The 15383-nt window shown below is 40.4% G+C and overlaps 1 protein-coding gene across 3 annotated transcripts in view; it reads right to left on the bottom strand.

Moving 5' to 3' along the window:
- NBN (nibrin) overlaps window positions 1–10732 on the bottom strand; it is a 58458-nt gene extending 47726 nt beyond the window's left edge. Inside the window, exons 1-5 of one of the 3 annotated variants that reach the window (XM_013969289.2) lie at window positions 10526–10732; window positions 8470–8600; window positions 4114–4262; window positions 3500–3659; window positions 229–332 (exon numbers count right to left, since the gene is read on the bottom strand). In XM_013969289.2, the coding sequence (XP_013824743.2) occupies window positions 229–332; window positions 3500–3659; window positions 4114–4262; window positions 8470–8600; window positions 10526–10562 (581 nt within the window). In that variant the 5' untranslated portion in view covers window positions 10563–10732. Of the gene's footprint in view, window positions 1–228; window positions 333–3499; window positions 3660–4113; window positions 4263–8469; window positions 8601–9705; window positions 10487–10525 lie in introns of those variants that run through there. The other 2 variants (XM_013969290.2, XM_013969291.2) reach the window with 2 other exon arrangements.

Consider the following 15383-nt stretch of genomic DNA (forward strand, 5'->3'; position numbering starts at 1 on the left):
TTTAAATGTTGGCACACATGTCATATCTGTTTCACCAGGATAAAGAACAATCAACAAAGAATTGCTTGGGAAACTTTCTGCAGATACTAACAAAAAATTTTCATTAATAATGCCGAACTGTAATGTTACATCCTGATATAATCAATAAAGAGGGAATTAACCTAAATCAAGCCAGTGCAATCATATTTTGTATGTCATATTTTGTTATATTTCAAATACACAATATACCTTTCAATTTCTGGAGGTTGTTTCTTGGACTGAACTGCTTTAAGAAATTCAGTAAAATATTCTGGTTTTACAATCGGACGCCCACAAATGAGTGCACATATTGTCTAAAAAGAAGAAAACATGTGAATACATATACTCATACCCTAGTTTTTTTAAAGTTCTATTTTTCCTTGCGTCGCTTTAAATTTATAACAGAGACACAATCTATAAAACAGAAGTCTGTTTTGTGTCATGGCTTACTTTTAGTGTACAAATCTCTATAAAATCACTTGATTATAAGAAGCTACCAATCACAATATATGGGGGGGGATAGACTGGGAGTTTGGGGCTGACATAAACACAGTGCTATATTGAAAATAGATAACCTACTGTATAGCACAAGGGACTCTGTTCAATAACCTGTAGTAACCTAAATGGGAAAAGAATTTGAAAAATAATAGATATATGTATATGTATAACTGAATCACTCTGCTATACAACTGAAACTAACACAACATTGTGAAATCAACTCTATTCCAATAAATACAAAAATTAAAAATAAACTGTGGTAACCGAAATTCATATAAGTTAAGATCCCTAAAAAACAAAGGTCTATATGCTAGAAAAGCAGTAAGACCAGGGAAATAACAAACGTAATACATGGGCAAATTCAAGTATCAATTAACAATAACTATTAAAGGTGAAAAAAAAAGAAGTCACAAATTACACTACTGATATAAAAACTGCTGGAGGCGGGCCCGAACAACATAACAAAATACAAGTCAATTTAAAAATGTATACCAATTATAAAAACATTAAAATGTATATCTTAGAATTAAGGAAATGTAACATCTGCCCTAGAGAAAACAGTATCAAGAGATAAACATGAGATAGATCTTTCAGTGATTATATAAATTATGGAATAGTATTTTTAATGGAGAAGGAAATGGCAACCACTCCAGTATTCTTGCCTGGAGAATCCCAGGGACCGAGGAGCCTGGTGGGCTGCCATCTATGGGGTTGCACAGAGTCGGACATGACTGAAGTGACTTAGCAGCAGCAGAAGTCTTTTTAAGAAAGTATATAATAACGGACTTTTGGACTCAGAGGGAGAGGGAGAGGGTGGGATGATTTGGGAGAATGGGAATTCTAACATGCATACTGTCATGTAAGAATTGAATCGCCAGTCCATGTCTGACGTAGGGTGCAGCTTGCTTGGGGCTGGTGCATGGGGATGACCCAGAGAGATGTTGTGGGGAGGGAGGTGGGAGGGGGGTTCATGTTTGGGAACGCATGTAAGAATTAAAGATTTTAAAATTTAAAAAAATAAAAAATAAAAAATAAATAAAAATAAAAAAATTAAAATTCTGATAATTAAACTAAAAAAAAAAAAAAGAAAGTATATAAAAGAATAACTGGTGTTGAACAAAAAGCTCAAAGTAAGTATACACAGGTGGAGTAGAGGAAGAAACTTCACCTAGCAGGTGAATTAAACCATAGCCTCAAATAAGTTATATCCACAGTTTGAGAAAGATTAAAAAATATCACCACTGGCAATGAAAATAAAGAAGATTCAGCATAATTCTAAGAAATAATCCAGCTAAAGAGCTTGTAAGTGTGCTTCTAATAAACACGGGGAATTACCTAAATGTGAGCAAGCAATTTAGGGTACCTCTCAAGAATGGAATCTGAAAGTTATGAACCTCAAATATGAATGAAATAATTGACTTCCTGCATGAAGCAGTAATGAGCAATTCAACACTGGACTGAGTAAGCTCCAACACATGTGATCTTGGGCAAAGGATTTAGTTGCTCCAAGCCTCAGTTTCCTCTTTAGAAAACAAAAGCTGAACTGAATGTTTACGTTCCCTTTTGGTTCTAACATTCAATGATTTTAAAAACAAACTAACCTGTAGTGGGGGACAATTTACAAAAAAAATAAATAAATACAGTGACAAATTTCTTTTTGGTACATGATTGATCAGAATATTGAAAAAGGAGTATTGCTCTACAAACCATTGCTGGAATATATACAGTACTCTCTAATATGCAGGGACTGACGGTCATTAGCATCCCAGTCACTGGAACAGGATGTACTATGGTAAATGGAAGCTGGTTTCCCAGTCTGTCAAAGACTGAGTAAAGTATCTTTCAAGACCACCTAACTGTCTTTGCTCTTACTTTATATCCAGCAAGCAAGGGCTTGATTACCTATTTCATGTCTGAGGGACCTTGGTATCTTTAAGGGGACTATGCTGGAGCCATATGTAAATATTCTGGTCACTATAAAGGTGTAACTCTACTGTAAATTAATAAATGGACATTCTGAATTATGAATCTATTATCTGGGTTTATTAGCATAAATTAGTACTCAAGCTAATCACTTTGTTGAATTTATAAATCAATTTCATAAACTTACAAAGATGAAACAATCTCTGACCAGAGAAAACCCTGTCAAGGCACAAGTTTAACATGAGGTTCAATCTGAACAGCAAGGCTTTCTTTCTCTATGACACCTATTGAGCTATAACACACATATTCTAATTTAATTAACTATACAGCAAAGGATTTTTGTATCATCTAATAAAGGAATCTATATATTTGCTTCTTTTCACCATAGATATAAGCCTAAAACAATCTCAGATTATCTATAGTCGAACTGTTGAAAGGAGACAAATCACCTCCCAAAGTCATTCTTCAATTAGCTTTGGATTAACCAAATCTGATGAAGATGCAAAATCTGAAAACATACCAAAATATACCACTATTTTAACAAATAGCATCTTCTAAAGGCTTATATCTACATATCTCTAGACTGTGATGATACATTAAGGTAATATCAAACTATAAAAAAAGGTTTTTGTGATTAGGGCCTAAAGCCAAATAAAACTTAAACAAAAGAGCATGAAACAGTGAGATATATCAGAGACTAGAGGAAGAAAAGACATAGACTGCCTACTTTGAAGATGGGCAGTTGATCTCTAAATGCTTTGCTTTTAGACTGAAAACATTTCTTGGTGAAAGGATTACATAAATCATTTAAATGCTAAATCAAAATCTGAAATATAATTTCATGTGCTTTTTGCTTGTTCTAGATAATAAACAGTGTTTCTGAAAAACCATTCTTAGCTTACACGGTAGGTATGGGGTTGTTTGGCATATACATATCTACAGCCAACAGTTCGGATAGTTTTATAGTAAATGACTTTAAGACATTTTTGTATAATGGGTAAATGAAAAAACTTAAATTCACAGAACTTACTTTAACATAATAACAAAGCACTGAACTTACTTTAATGGTAACTTTAACTGATACCATGACAAGATGAGTACATCTCTCTGTCCAATTGTTTACAGTAAGTCCTCCGAGTTGCAATATGGCATGACTTAAAGCAGTTTTCCCAGAGACATCTAAACAAGAAGAGCATGCAACCAAAGGTTCATACTCTACTCTGTAAATAAAAGTAAGTTACATAAATTTATTGTATAGTAAACTCAAGCTCACATCACACACTGTTATTTTGATTTTTACGTATTACTATACGTTCCAACTTAGCTCCAACAAGACTATCAGTCTTAAGTTGCAATTAAGAAAAAAACCGAAGATCAAAAGATTAACATTACACTTTGACCTATGCAGAATCAATCAAAAGTAGCTCCATTAAGATTCTCAGGGCCCACTCAAATTCTCATTCACTGTTTGTCAGTTCTGTATGTTTAACAAAATGCACTAACCACATACAGTGCAAAGTTCACTACTAGGCAAAATTCACTACTATCCTACTATGCTAAGTAGGATCAAAATAGACTAGCTCCAATTCATTATTTATAAATATCCTTTTCCTTTAGAATTTGATTGGTCCAAAATAAAGTTGTCCATTTTAATATCAATTTCAAAATTCTTACCTGAATTTACTTTCAAACACTCCAAAGGTAACTCTATCCCCTGACTTCAAAATTTGAGAAAGACCATTCTGCATTTTCTCCTCATTAACAAAGGTACCATACTTAGAATTATCTTTTACTGTCAATACAGGAATTTCATCTGTTTGACTCTAAAAATAAATAAATAAATAAATAATGTGAAATCTCTTACTATTGCATAAATACTATTCCTAAGGGTAAAGGTTTCAAAAGAAAAGGTTGACAACTTTTGGAATAGGCGCTAGGTGGCTAACCTCCCAACACAGTACATAACACAGTTATTGTTTTGGTTGCATGCAAAGAATGATTACTCAACTAGCAATTAAGAGAAAAATGTCTTAATTTCAGAATCATTCCTCTTAGAACATATACTTTCTTTATTTTTGCTAAGTCAGTGGAGATTTTCCTGACCTCTCAATTTGAGGACTATCTGCTTTTGTATAGACTGTTTCACATACAAAATGACAGTTTCATTCCTAAGGTTTTTATTTTTTTTTAAGTATTATCAAAATCACATAGAAAAAAATCAAGCCAATGAGAAAAGGCTAGAGTGTTTAATTTGAAGTAACAATTTTATTTTTTCTTTAGGATTTTTAACAATAATGCTTTTTTTTTTAATCCAAAAGAATACAGACACAAAACCTAACATTACTGAACAGATCCAGTGTTTGCTGCTGATACACAGTCTTACCTCAAAATAGTGGTTTTTCTTTCTTCATTACCACCAGCATTACCATGAGCACGGCTCTTGTATACATATATATATATATGTTTTTCTGGCTGGTTTAATTATACAACACACCAAAACAAACTCATTCATTCAAAGGAGCTGTGGGGCATATATACCAGCTGTTTTCCCTAGCAAAGCAAATCATTCTCCCTCTGAAAACCTGAGATATATGGCAAATATGAGTGTTCATATGGCTATACAACTCTTTAAAGGAGGAATCAAGAATCCAGCCACTGCTCTATTTCCAGGCTTTGGCACAGTACTGACACATAGTAAGCATTCAATATGCGAGTGCTTACATACTGAGGAGGAGGAAATAGCAAACTGCTCCAGTATTCTTGCCACAATAACTCAATGGACAGCATGAAAAGGGCAAAAGATATGACTAAGAAGATGAGCCCCTTAAGTTGGAAGGTGTTTGATATGCTACTGGGGAAGAGAGGAGGGCAATTATTAACAGCTTCAGAAAGAATGAGGCAGCTGGGTCAAAGCAGAAACGATGGTCAATTGTGGATGTGTCTGGTAGAGAAAGTAAACTCTGATGCTGTAAAGAACAATATTGCATAGGACCCTGGAATGTTAGGCCCATGAATCATGGTAAAGTAAAAGTGGTTAAGCCCGAGATGGCAAGAGTGAACATTGACATCTTAGGAATTAGTGAACTAAAACGGACGGGATTGGGCAAATTTATTTAAGATGACCAATATATCTACTCATGTGGGCAAGAATCCCTTAGAAAAAATGGAGTAGCCATCATAGTCAACAAAAGTCTGAAATGCAGTACTTGGGTGCAATCTCAAAAATGAAAGAATGATTTCAGTTTGTTTCCAAAGCAAACCATTCAACATCAGAGTAAAACAAGTCTATGCCCCAACCACTGATGTCTAAGAAGTTGAAGTTGACTGGTTCTATGAAGACCTATAAGATATTATAGGACTAACACCCACCCAAAAAAGATGTCCTTTTCATCACAGGGGAGTGGAATGCAAAAGAGGAAGTCCAGAGATACCTGGGGCAACAGGCAAATTTGGCCTTGGAGTACAAAATGAAGCAGGGCAAAGGCTAACAGAGTTTTGCCAAGAGAACACATAGATTATAGCAAATACCCTTTTCCAACACAAGAACATCACCAGATGGTTAACATCAAAATGGACTGATTATATTTTTGTAGCTGAAGATGGAGAAGATCTATACAGTCAGCAAAAATTAAGACTTGGAGTTTACTGTGGCTCAGATCATGAGCTCCTTACTGCAAAATTCAGGCTTAAATTGAAGAGCAGGGAAAACTACTAGGCCATTCAGGTGCGACCTGAATCAAATTCTTTATGATTATACAGTAAAAGAGATGAACAGATTCAGGGATTAGATCTGATAGATGGAGTGCCTGGAGAACTAAGGACAGAAGTTCATAACACTGTATGGGAGGCAGCAACCAAAACCATCCCAAAGAAAGAGAAATGCAAGAAGGCAAAGTGATCGTCTGAAGAGGATTTGTAACTGAGCAAAGAGGAGCGAAAGGCAAAGGAGAAAGGGAATGATATACCAAACTGTATGTGGAGTTCTAGAAAATAGCAAGGAGAGATAAGAAGGCCTTCTTAAATGAACAATGCAAAGAAATAGAGGAAAATAAAAGAATGGGAAAGACCAGAGATCTCTTCAAGAAAACCGGGAGATATCAAGGTAATATTTCATGCAAAGATGAGCACAATAAACGGCAGAAATGCTAAGGACCTAACAGAAGCAGATTTTAAGAGATGGCAAGAATACACAAAACTATACAAAAAAGGTTTTAATGATCTGGATAACCACAGTGGTGTGATCATTCACCTAGAGCCAGACATCCTGGAATGTGAAGTCTTAGGGCCTTAGGAAGCATTACTACAAACAAAGCTAGTGGAGGTGAGGGAATTTCAGCCAAGTTATTTTAAGAACCTAAACGATGATGCTTTTAAAGTGCTGCACGCAATATGACAGCAAATCTGCAGAACTCAGCAGTGGCCACAAGACTGGAAAACGTCAATTTTCATTTCAATCCCAAACAAGGGCAATGCCAAATAATGTTCAAACATACGGCTGTGTTCATTTCAAATGCTAGTAAGGTTAAGGTCAAAATCCTTCAAGCTAGGCTTCAGCAGTAGGAGAACCAAGAACTTCCCAGATGTTCAAGCTGGGTGTAGAAAAGGCAGAAGAACCAGAGATCAAACTGCCAACATTCACTGGATCATACAGAAAGCAAGGGAATTCCAGGAAAATATGTACCTCTGCTTCATTGATTATGTTAAAGCCTTTGATGATGTGGATCACAACAAACTGTGGAAACTGTTAGAGAGATGGGAATACCAGACCACCTTACCTGTCTCCTGAGAAACCTGTATGTGTTTCAAAAAACAACCGGACATTAGAACCAGACATGGAACAACTGATGGGTTCAAAACTGGGAAAGGAGTACAAGGCTGTACACTGTCACCCTGCTTATTTAACTTCTATGCAGAATACATCATCCAGAATGTCAGGCTGGATGAATCACAAGCTGGAATCAAGATTGCCAGGAGAAATATCAATAACCTCAATATGCAGATGATACCACTCTAATGGCAGAATGTGAAAAGGAACTAAAGAGCCTCTTGATGAGGGTGAAAGAGGAGAGTCAAAAAGCTGGCTTGGAACTCAACATTCAAAAAACTAAGATCATGGCATCCAAACCCATCCTTTCATGGCAAATGCAGAAAAAGTGGAAGCAGTAACAGACTTTATTTTCTTAGGCTGCAAAAGCACTGTGGATGTTGACTGCAGCCATGAAATTAAGACGCTTGCTCCTTGGAAGGAAAGGTACTGACAGAACTAGGCACTGTATTATCGCAAAGCAGAGACATCACTTTGCCGACAAAGGTCTACATAGTCAAAGCTATGGTTTCTCTAGTAGTCATGTAGGGATGGGAGGGTTGGACCCTAATGAAGGCTGAGTACCAAAGAATGGATGCTTTCGAATTATGGTGCTGGAGAAGACTCTTAGAGTCCCTTGGACTGCAAGATCAAACCAGTCAACCTGAAAGGAAATCAACCCTGAATATTCACTGGAAGGACCGATGCTGAAACTCCAACACTTTGGCCACCTGATGTGAAGAGCTAACTCATTGGGAAAGACCCTGATGCTGGGAAAGACTGAAAGGAAAAGGAGAAGGGGATGGGAGATGACAGGGTTAGACAGCATCACTGAGTCAACGGACAGGAATTTGAGCAAACTCTGGGAGACAGTGAAAGACAGGGGAGGCTGGCATGCTGCAGTCTATGCAGATGCAGAGAGTCAGACATGAGTTACCAACTGAACGACAACAACAAAAATCACTCAGTAAGTGCTCAAGTAAATATAAACGTGGTCTACTTCTAAATCACTTAAGCCAAGAGTAAAATACTGAAATAGAAACTTCAAATCTCAAAATAAACAAATACCACCAGTACCACTGCCAAAACATATTTAATTTTGCTAACATTTAAAGAAACCAGTCCTATAAAATGAAAAGTCTCCAAAACTCTCTCTTACATATATGCCAAGGTAGTCTTTCGTGACTTCAATTCCCTTACTGTCAGCAAATGAAATAGTGACTTACCAGGTTGGTTACAGAAAAGTTAGCGGTTAATGTAGCATGATTTCGACTGATCGACTGATCATCTTCAATTAGAATGCCACAGTTTTTTCTTCCAACAATGTACTCAACACCAGTCAAAAGTCTGTATGGTTCTAAGAGAATTTTTTTAAAAAGTAAACTTACAGATACACATATACATAAACATGTAATTAGATATAGGTATGGCAAAATTTAAATATTTTATTTCCTTATTTAAATGCTAATAACCAACTTTATGTAAATCAAACATGTTTTCTACTAAAGCTTCACTGAAGGCAAATCTAAACAGAATGCTCCACCACTTTTCTAAAGAGAAAATAATTTTGAAAATTGTCAGTGCTTGCCCAAATTAACTTATAAATTTAATGCATTACTAAATGAAATCAAAATACTCTTTGGCGCTTGATAAATTCAAAATTCCGACAGAAAAATATGTGAAAAACTGTTCAGAAAAATGTAAATATTAGGGCAACTTTCTCTACCAGGTGGCAAAATATCCCACAAAGTGATAGCAGTTAAAAAGTGTGGTATTGGATGAAGAGTAAATAATATAGATCACTGCAAGAAAACTCCAAACCAGGTTCAAGTGCATAATTTTGGGAATTTTTTTATATTAAAGGTAACTTTTAAAACAATGGGTAACTTTTAGAACAAAATTTAAAAATTCTGTAAATCACAAATTGGTGGAACGGCATATATGTTGAAGAACAATGGTAACTTTTGGAACAAAATTTTAAAAATTTGTAAATCACAAATTGGTGGAACAGCATGTATGTTGAAGACTAGTAGACTTTAGTCTGGGACCACTGGAGTGGTAGGGTGATTAGGGCAGCTAAATTACGCAAGAGTCCAAGTAAGCCTTTACCAGACTTAGATTATATTTTGTCAGATTTTTAACCTAGAGTGGAGTCTTTCAACAAAAAACTTTTGCGGTTGGTTTAGTCACATTTTCCCTAGAAGGATGGCACCCCATAGCTTCCATTACATTCTGAAAAGAGTTCAAGATCCTCTGAAAGTTAAGAATGCTACCCACTGGCACTAGGGACATTTTTCTTCCGCGAATTCAAAAAGCCAGCCATAGGCTACAAATGTTAATGGAAACTTGTCCATCACAGTTTATGTTCTATCTCTGCAATGCTCCAAATCCACAAAGCGCCTTTATCTTTGAGTCTTTATAATATTTATTACTTACAGTATTACAGTATTTATTTTCCTTACCATTCGTTTGGCCCTCTCCATACCGCCTTACACTGCCGGTCCTTTTAGGTTCTACCTAGATCTTTTTTTTTCAATCACAATGTAAACTTCCTAAGGGCAAGACCAATCGTAGGCTACACCTGCTTAGCTACCAACTAACAAGGGCTTACACATTCTAGGCAACCAATTTACATGCAATTTCCATTTTCCATTGCTAGAAATGCAAAAGAGGAAAAAACAAAAAAACTTCCTCAGTTGTTCTGCTGACAAAAAGGTTAAAAAAAAAAAAAAAAAAGCTCGGAAACAAAATCGAAACTGTTTGCCCGTAGTTGCCATTGACACGTCATCTCCGTGGTTCCCAACAAAAATAAACGACGTGCTCAAAACAGTGTCGCCAAGGTCCTGTAGCCTCTGGCAAGGTATTCTGGGCGTTTCCTCAAAAGCTTGAAAACACCAGCTGTCACAACAGGGTACCCGGCCAAGGCTCAATGGGGCGCAACATCGAAGCCCGGCCCCGAGCCGGGCCCGCCAGGTGGGGCGGCCGACCGGACGGAAAGGACCCGGGCGGTCACTGAGCGGCCCAGCGCCCCACGCCTACCCCACCCGCCAGGCCAAAGCCGGGTTCGCAAGGACCAGCCAGCCTGGAAGACCGCGCGGGGCCTCATGGGCCCTCACACAGCCTTCGCACCGGCTCCCGCCGCCTCTCAGCGCGCGACCGGAGGCAGCGCGGGAAGGCGGCGGAGGAGGCGGGGACGGACCGGAAGTGCGCTCCGCAAACCCCTCGCCCGCCGCAGCTGCTCTCGGGAAATCGGGCCCCCGCGTTTCCACCTTCTGGCCTTACCTCGGGCAGGGCCCGCGGCGGGGACCAGCTTCCACATGGGCCTAGGTCCCCGAGAGTCCGGCCAACGTGCGGGAGCTGACCACACTGCTGACAGATGGGCGCGGCGGAGACTCTGCAACGTGCGCGCTCAGGGAGCCCGGAAGCCCAGAGACCCGGAAGCCGCGCCCGCCTCAAAAAGGGTAGGGACAGACAGGAGAGTGACATTGGCACTTGGTTGCCACCCGGTGGTTAGGAAAGGAATAGCCGCTCTATATCGAAACGTGCTGTCTAGGATTCCATTTTAAGGTCTTCAAGGAATCCACACGATTATTGATTTTTTTTTCCCCCTGCTTGTGAATGTAAGTTAATTTTAAAAATCAGCTTCAGAGCAATCTAAACAGACTTTCTAATTAAACATATTAACGTTGTGACCAGTTATGTAGTTTCTTGCTTTTGCAATTTCTTAAATTGCAGTCACTCCTTGATATGGATCCTAATGATGATGGTAATTACGGTGAATATAAGAATTTCACCCAAAATAAAGTCATTATTTTTACTCTTCTCCAAGCACAAATCAACTTCTCCTAACTTGTCTGCTTCTTAATGTTGTACTTTCATCTACTCATGCTCGTGACTCCATGCTCAGTCCCTGTTCAGCTCTTTGCAACCCCATGAACTCTATGTAGCCCACCAGGTTCCTCTATCCATGGAATTTTCCAAGCAAGAATATTGGAGTGGGTTGACGTTTCCTACTCCAGAGGATCTTTCCAACCCAGGAATCACACTAGTGTTTCTTGCTGTTGTAGCCACGCATTCCAGGAAACAAACTCACTCAGAAGGATAATGCAGCTGTGGAGTGCAGTTTATTACACCGGCGGGCCCAAGGCAGTCTCCTCTTAGCCAAGGACCCCAACCAGTTTTTTGTGAAAACCTTGTATGCCCTAAGTGTATATGCCCAAACCCAGCTCCCCAAATTCCCTGAAACTAGTCTGAACAAAGGAAAAGAAAGATACAGTCAAAGTTTACTGGAGATTCATATGTCTTAAGCCTAGGTAGTTAACAGTGGACAATTATCAATAGGCTTGTGGTCATACCCCAATAAGCATAATAGAATTTATGATTCTATTCGGTTACACAGATAATTAGGGTATACTTTTAGGTGAGGGAGAGTCTAGGTATGAGCCCTGGGGTTCTTCCTTCTGGTGAGTCTGGTTTTCCAGTTGGTATGTCGTTTCCATAGACAGTGGGTATATAGCTCCAAGTCCACAGTCTGGCCCAAGATGGAGTCCTGCTTTCTAGATGGAGCCTGTTCTGTCTGTTTCCTCCTTCATTCCCCCTCTTGATGCTCTTAATTCATAGTATGAGCATCATTCATAGGGATATATTGGACCCTGGCTCTCCCACCACCAGTTTGGGAGAACGACACCAACCTTTGGGTTACAAAGTTCATAATACATTGTGAAATAAAGGGTCCACAAAGCGGAGCTATCAAGGCAACTATAACAATGGTAAATATAGTTTTCCACCAATCACCCTTCACCCAAGATAGGACTGAAGTCCAGAAAGGAATGTTTTCATTTGACATTGATTTTACCTGGTTTTTCATGTCATCTAAAGCAGCTGATACATTGCCAGATAAATCAGGGATATATACACAACATTTAACTTTAATTATAGTACAGGTTCCTCTTTGTGCTGAAATTATGGTTAGTCCCCAAGGTGATACTGACAAGTCCTTGTAGTAGCAGTTGATTGTAGAGTTCATCTCTTCTTCTTTTTTAAGATGATCTTGGTTTCATGGGGATCAGTGGGGTCCTTTTGTGTAGTCCGCTTGGGGTCCTCCAAGTCTGGGTGGTATACTGTCTTCATCCACATGTAGTGGATCCAGGGAGTGACACCTCCAACTTTAACTGTCGTAGGGATGGTTAGAACAACAGTATATGGACCCTCCCAATGTGGGGCCAAGGAGTCCTGTCTCCATTCCTGGATCCACACCTGATCACTGGGCACCAATTTGTGAATCTGTTCCCCAAGGGGGAACTGCACCCTTTCTTGTACAAACTTAGTTACCTGATTTATTACCTTACCCAGTTGTTCCATCTGCTGTGAAATCTCATCTCCCCTTACCTGAGGCAAATTTGTTGACACCTGTTTTATTTGGGGAGGGGGCCTCCCATACACAATTTCGTATGGAGAATAGCCATGGGACCATGGGGCCATCCTGAGTCTGAGCAGACCCATCGGAAGCAAGTCCACCCAGGAGCAGTCAGTTTCTATGATCCACTTGGAGACTGTCTCTTTAAGTGTCCAGTTGGTTCGTTCCACCATCTCAGAACTCTGGGGCCTATATACAGTGTGTGGTTTTCATTTGATGTTTAAAGTTGTGCTTACTTGTACTAAATCAGCTGCAAAAGCCAGGCCCTTGTCCGATTCATTGCTGGTGGGAAATCCAAATCTGGGAACTATCTTTCTAAGCAGGCACCAGGCTACTTCTAATGCTCTTTCAGTCTGGGTAGGAAAAGCTTCTACCCATCCTGAGAACGTATATGTCATGACCAGCAGGTAACGGTAGTTTCAGTGAGGTTTCATTTCAGTGAAGTCCACTTCCAAGTTCAAAGGGTAGTGTGCCTTTCAGCTGAATCCCCGGAGGTTTCTGTCCGTGCCAAGAGGTAGTATTGATCTGTGAGCAGGAGGTGCACTTCTGAGATTCTGTCCTGCATAGGGAAGAGAGGTGGGGAACCAAGAAATATTTTCAAATTAGCTCTTCCAGTTTATCAGGGCCTAGGTGGGTCGCGTGGTGTGTTTGGTTTACAGAGTGGGTGCCAGCTCCTCCGGTGCCAGTAATTTACCACTTGGTAATTCCGACCATCCCTTTTCAGTCTCAATGGCCCCTTCCACCTTGGCTAGTTGGTTTTGGGCTTCAGCGTATTTTGGAGAGCCTGGTGTTAGCTCAGGCAGCTCTGCCAATATAAGAGCTCTAATAGAGGCTTCACTTGTCACCCCCAAGCCCTCAGCTGCTTGTTTAGTGGTCTTATCTGCCAGTCTGTTTCCCCGAGCCTGGGAGGCATCCTCTTTTTTATGTCCTTGGCAGTGTTTGACTGCGACCCTTCCTGGTTCCCAGACAGCATCTAATAGGGTCAGAATTTCTACCTTATTTTTAATATCTTTTTCACTAACTGTCAAAAAGCCTCTCTCCTTATACAGAGCCCCGTGTACTTGTAGTGTGGCAAAAGCATACCTGGAGTCTGTGTAAACGTTTGTCTTCTTACCTTTTGACAGCTGGAGGGCCCGGATTAGAGCGTATAGTTCAGCCCGTTGAGCAGACCAGTGTGATGGCAGAGAGCTAGCCTCAACGATGGTTTCTTCCATGACTACTGCATATCCCAACAGTCATGGTCTTTGTTTCACCAGGCTGGTGCCATTGGTGTACAGGACCCAATCTGGGTCCGGGATTGGCAGGTCTCTCAAGAAAAGTCTGCTAGCATAAACTTCTTCTAGGATTTCCTTGCAGTCATGTGAAGGCGCACCTTCACCCACAGGAAGGAGAGTGGCCGGATTCAGAGCCTGACAAGGCTCAATAGTAACATGGGGTAATAGTCCCTGGTACTGAGTAATCCAGGATGTCAACAGCCATTTATGGGGGTCCCCTCGCAGGAGAGTGTTGACCTCATGTGGGACTTTTATGATCAAATCTTGGCCCAAAGTCAGCTTGGTTGCCTCCTGGACCAGTAAGGCAACCACAGCAACTGCCCATAAGCATCCCAGCCACCCAGTGGCAACATTGTCCAGCCGTTTCAGGAGATAAGCCACTGGTCTGTCCCATGCCCCCATGGTCTGGGTCAACGCTCCCATAGCCACCTTTGTCCTTTTCAGTCACGTGAAGAGTAAATGGCTTATCAAGGTCTGGCAGGCCCAAGGCGAGTGCTGATGTAATTGTGTCGGGTTTGAGTTCTGTTACCACTGGGACTTGTTGTTTTGCAAGCCTAGGGGGGTTGTCTTCTGCCTAGACCTCAGGGAATTGTTGAGTTATCTCTGTCTCTCTCTCTCTCTCTACTGTTTAGCCAGTCTAGTTTCCCTTCCAGGAGATGGTGCAACCTCCATTCATCTTGAGGGGTTACTGAGAAGGAGAGTAAATAGGTGGTTGAGCCCACTCAAAGAGTGAGTCTTTCGTGGGGGGTGGGGGGAAGGTCACTTGTGCCCCCAATTAAGACAGTAAGTATCTTCCTAACAAAGGTACTGGGCATTTAGGGGTGTATAAAAATTCATGAGTCACCTGATGCCCCCCATCTGACATTTTCGGGGCAGGCTTGAGGAACAAAGGCTGCACTTATCAGCATCTGAGACCCAGCGGCCTCTGGATCTATTGGCGTATAAAGTCTATAGGCCTCGCATAGTCATAGAACTCAGAGGGTGATTCAGTTTCCCTTTGAATCACTTCGGAGGGTTTTGCCATACTCATAGGTTTCCGGCCCCGCTCTTGAGGCCTTGTAAAATAGCCGGGATATCTCTCCAGGTGGCCCCTCCCTCCCTCTGTGTTACAATCCCAATTGGGCCTCTCATCAGGGGTGGCTGGTTCTGCCCACCACTGCGGGTTTGCAGTACCCTAAGGTGCCGTTTCTGTTCACCATTTTCTGGCCTCAGTTAGGACCCTGTGTCTTCCCTCAGTGCTGAAAAAGGAGACTAGTAGTTGGATTATGTCATCCCATGTAGGGCAGTGCGTTTGAAAAATAGTCTCTATTAGCCTAATCATGGATTTGTGGCTTCCCCGAGTATAGTGGAGTGTATCTCTGCTAGTTTAATATATCCGTGGAGAAAAATGGCTGGTAATAATGGGGCTTCCCTGGTGGCTTAGAGGTTAAAGCACCTGCCTCCAATGCGA

Source organism: Capra hircus, chromosome 14 (genome assembly GCF_001704415.2).
Source record: "Capra hircus breed San Clemente chromosome 14, ASM170441v1, whole genome shotgun sequence".
Lineage (NCBI taxonomy): Eukaryota > Metazoa > Chordata > Mammalia > Artiodactyla > Bovidae > Capra > Capra hircus.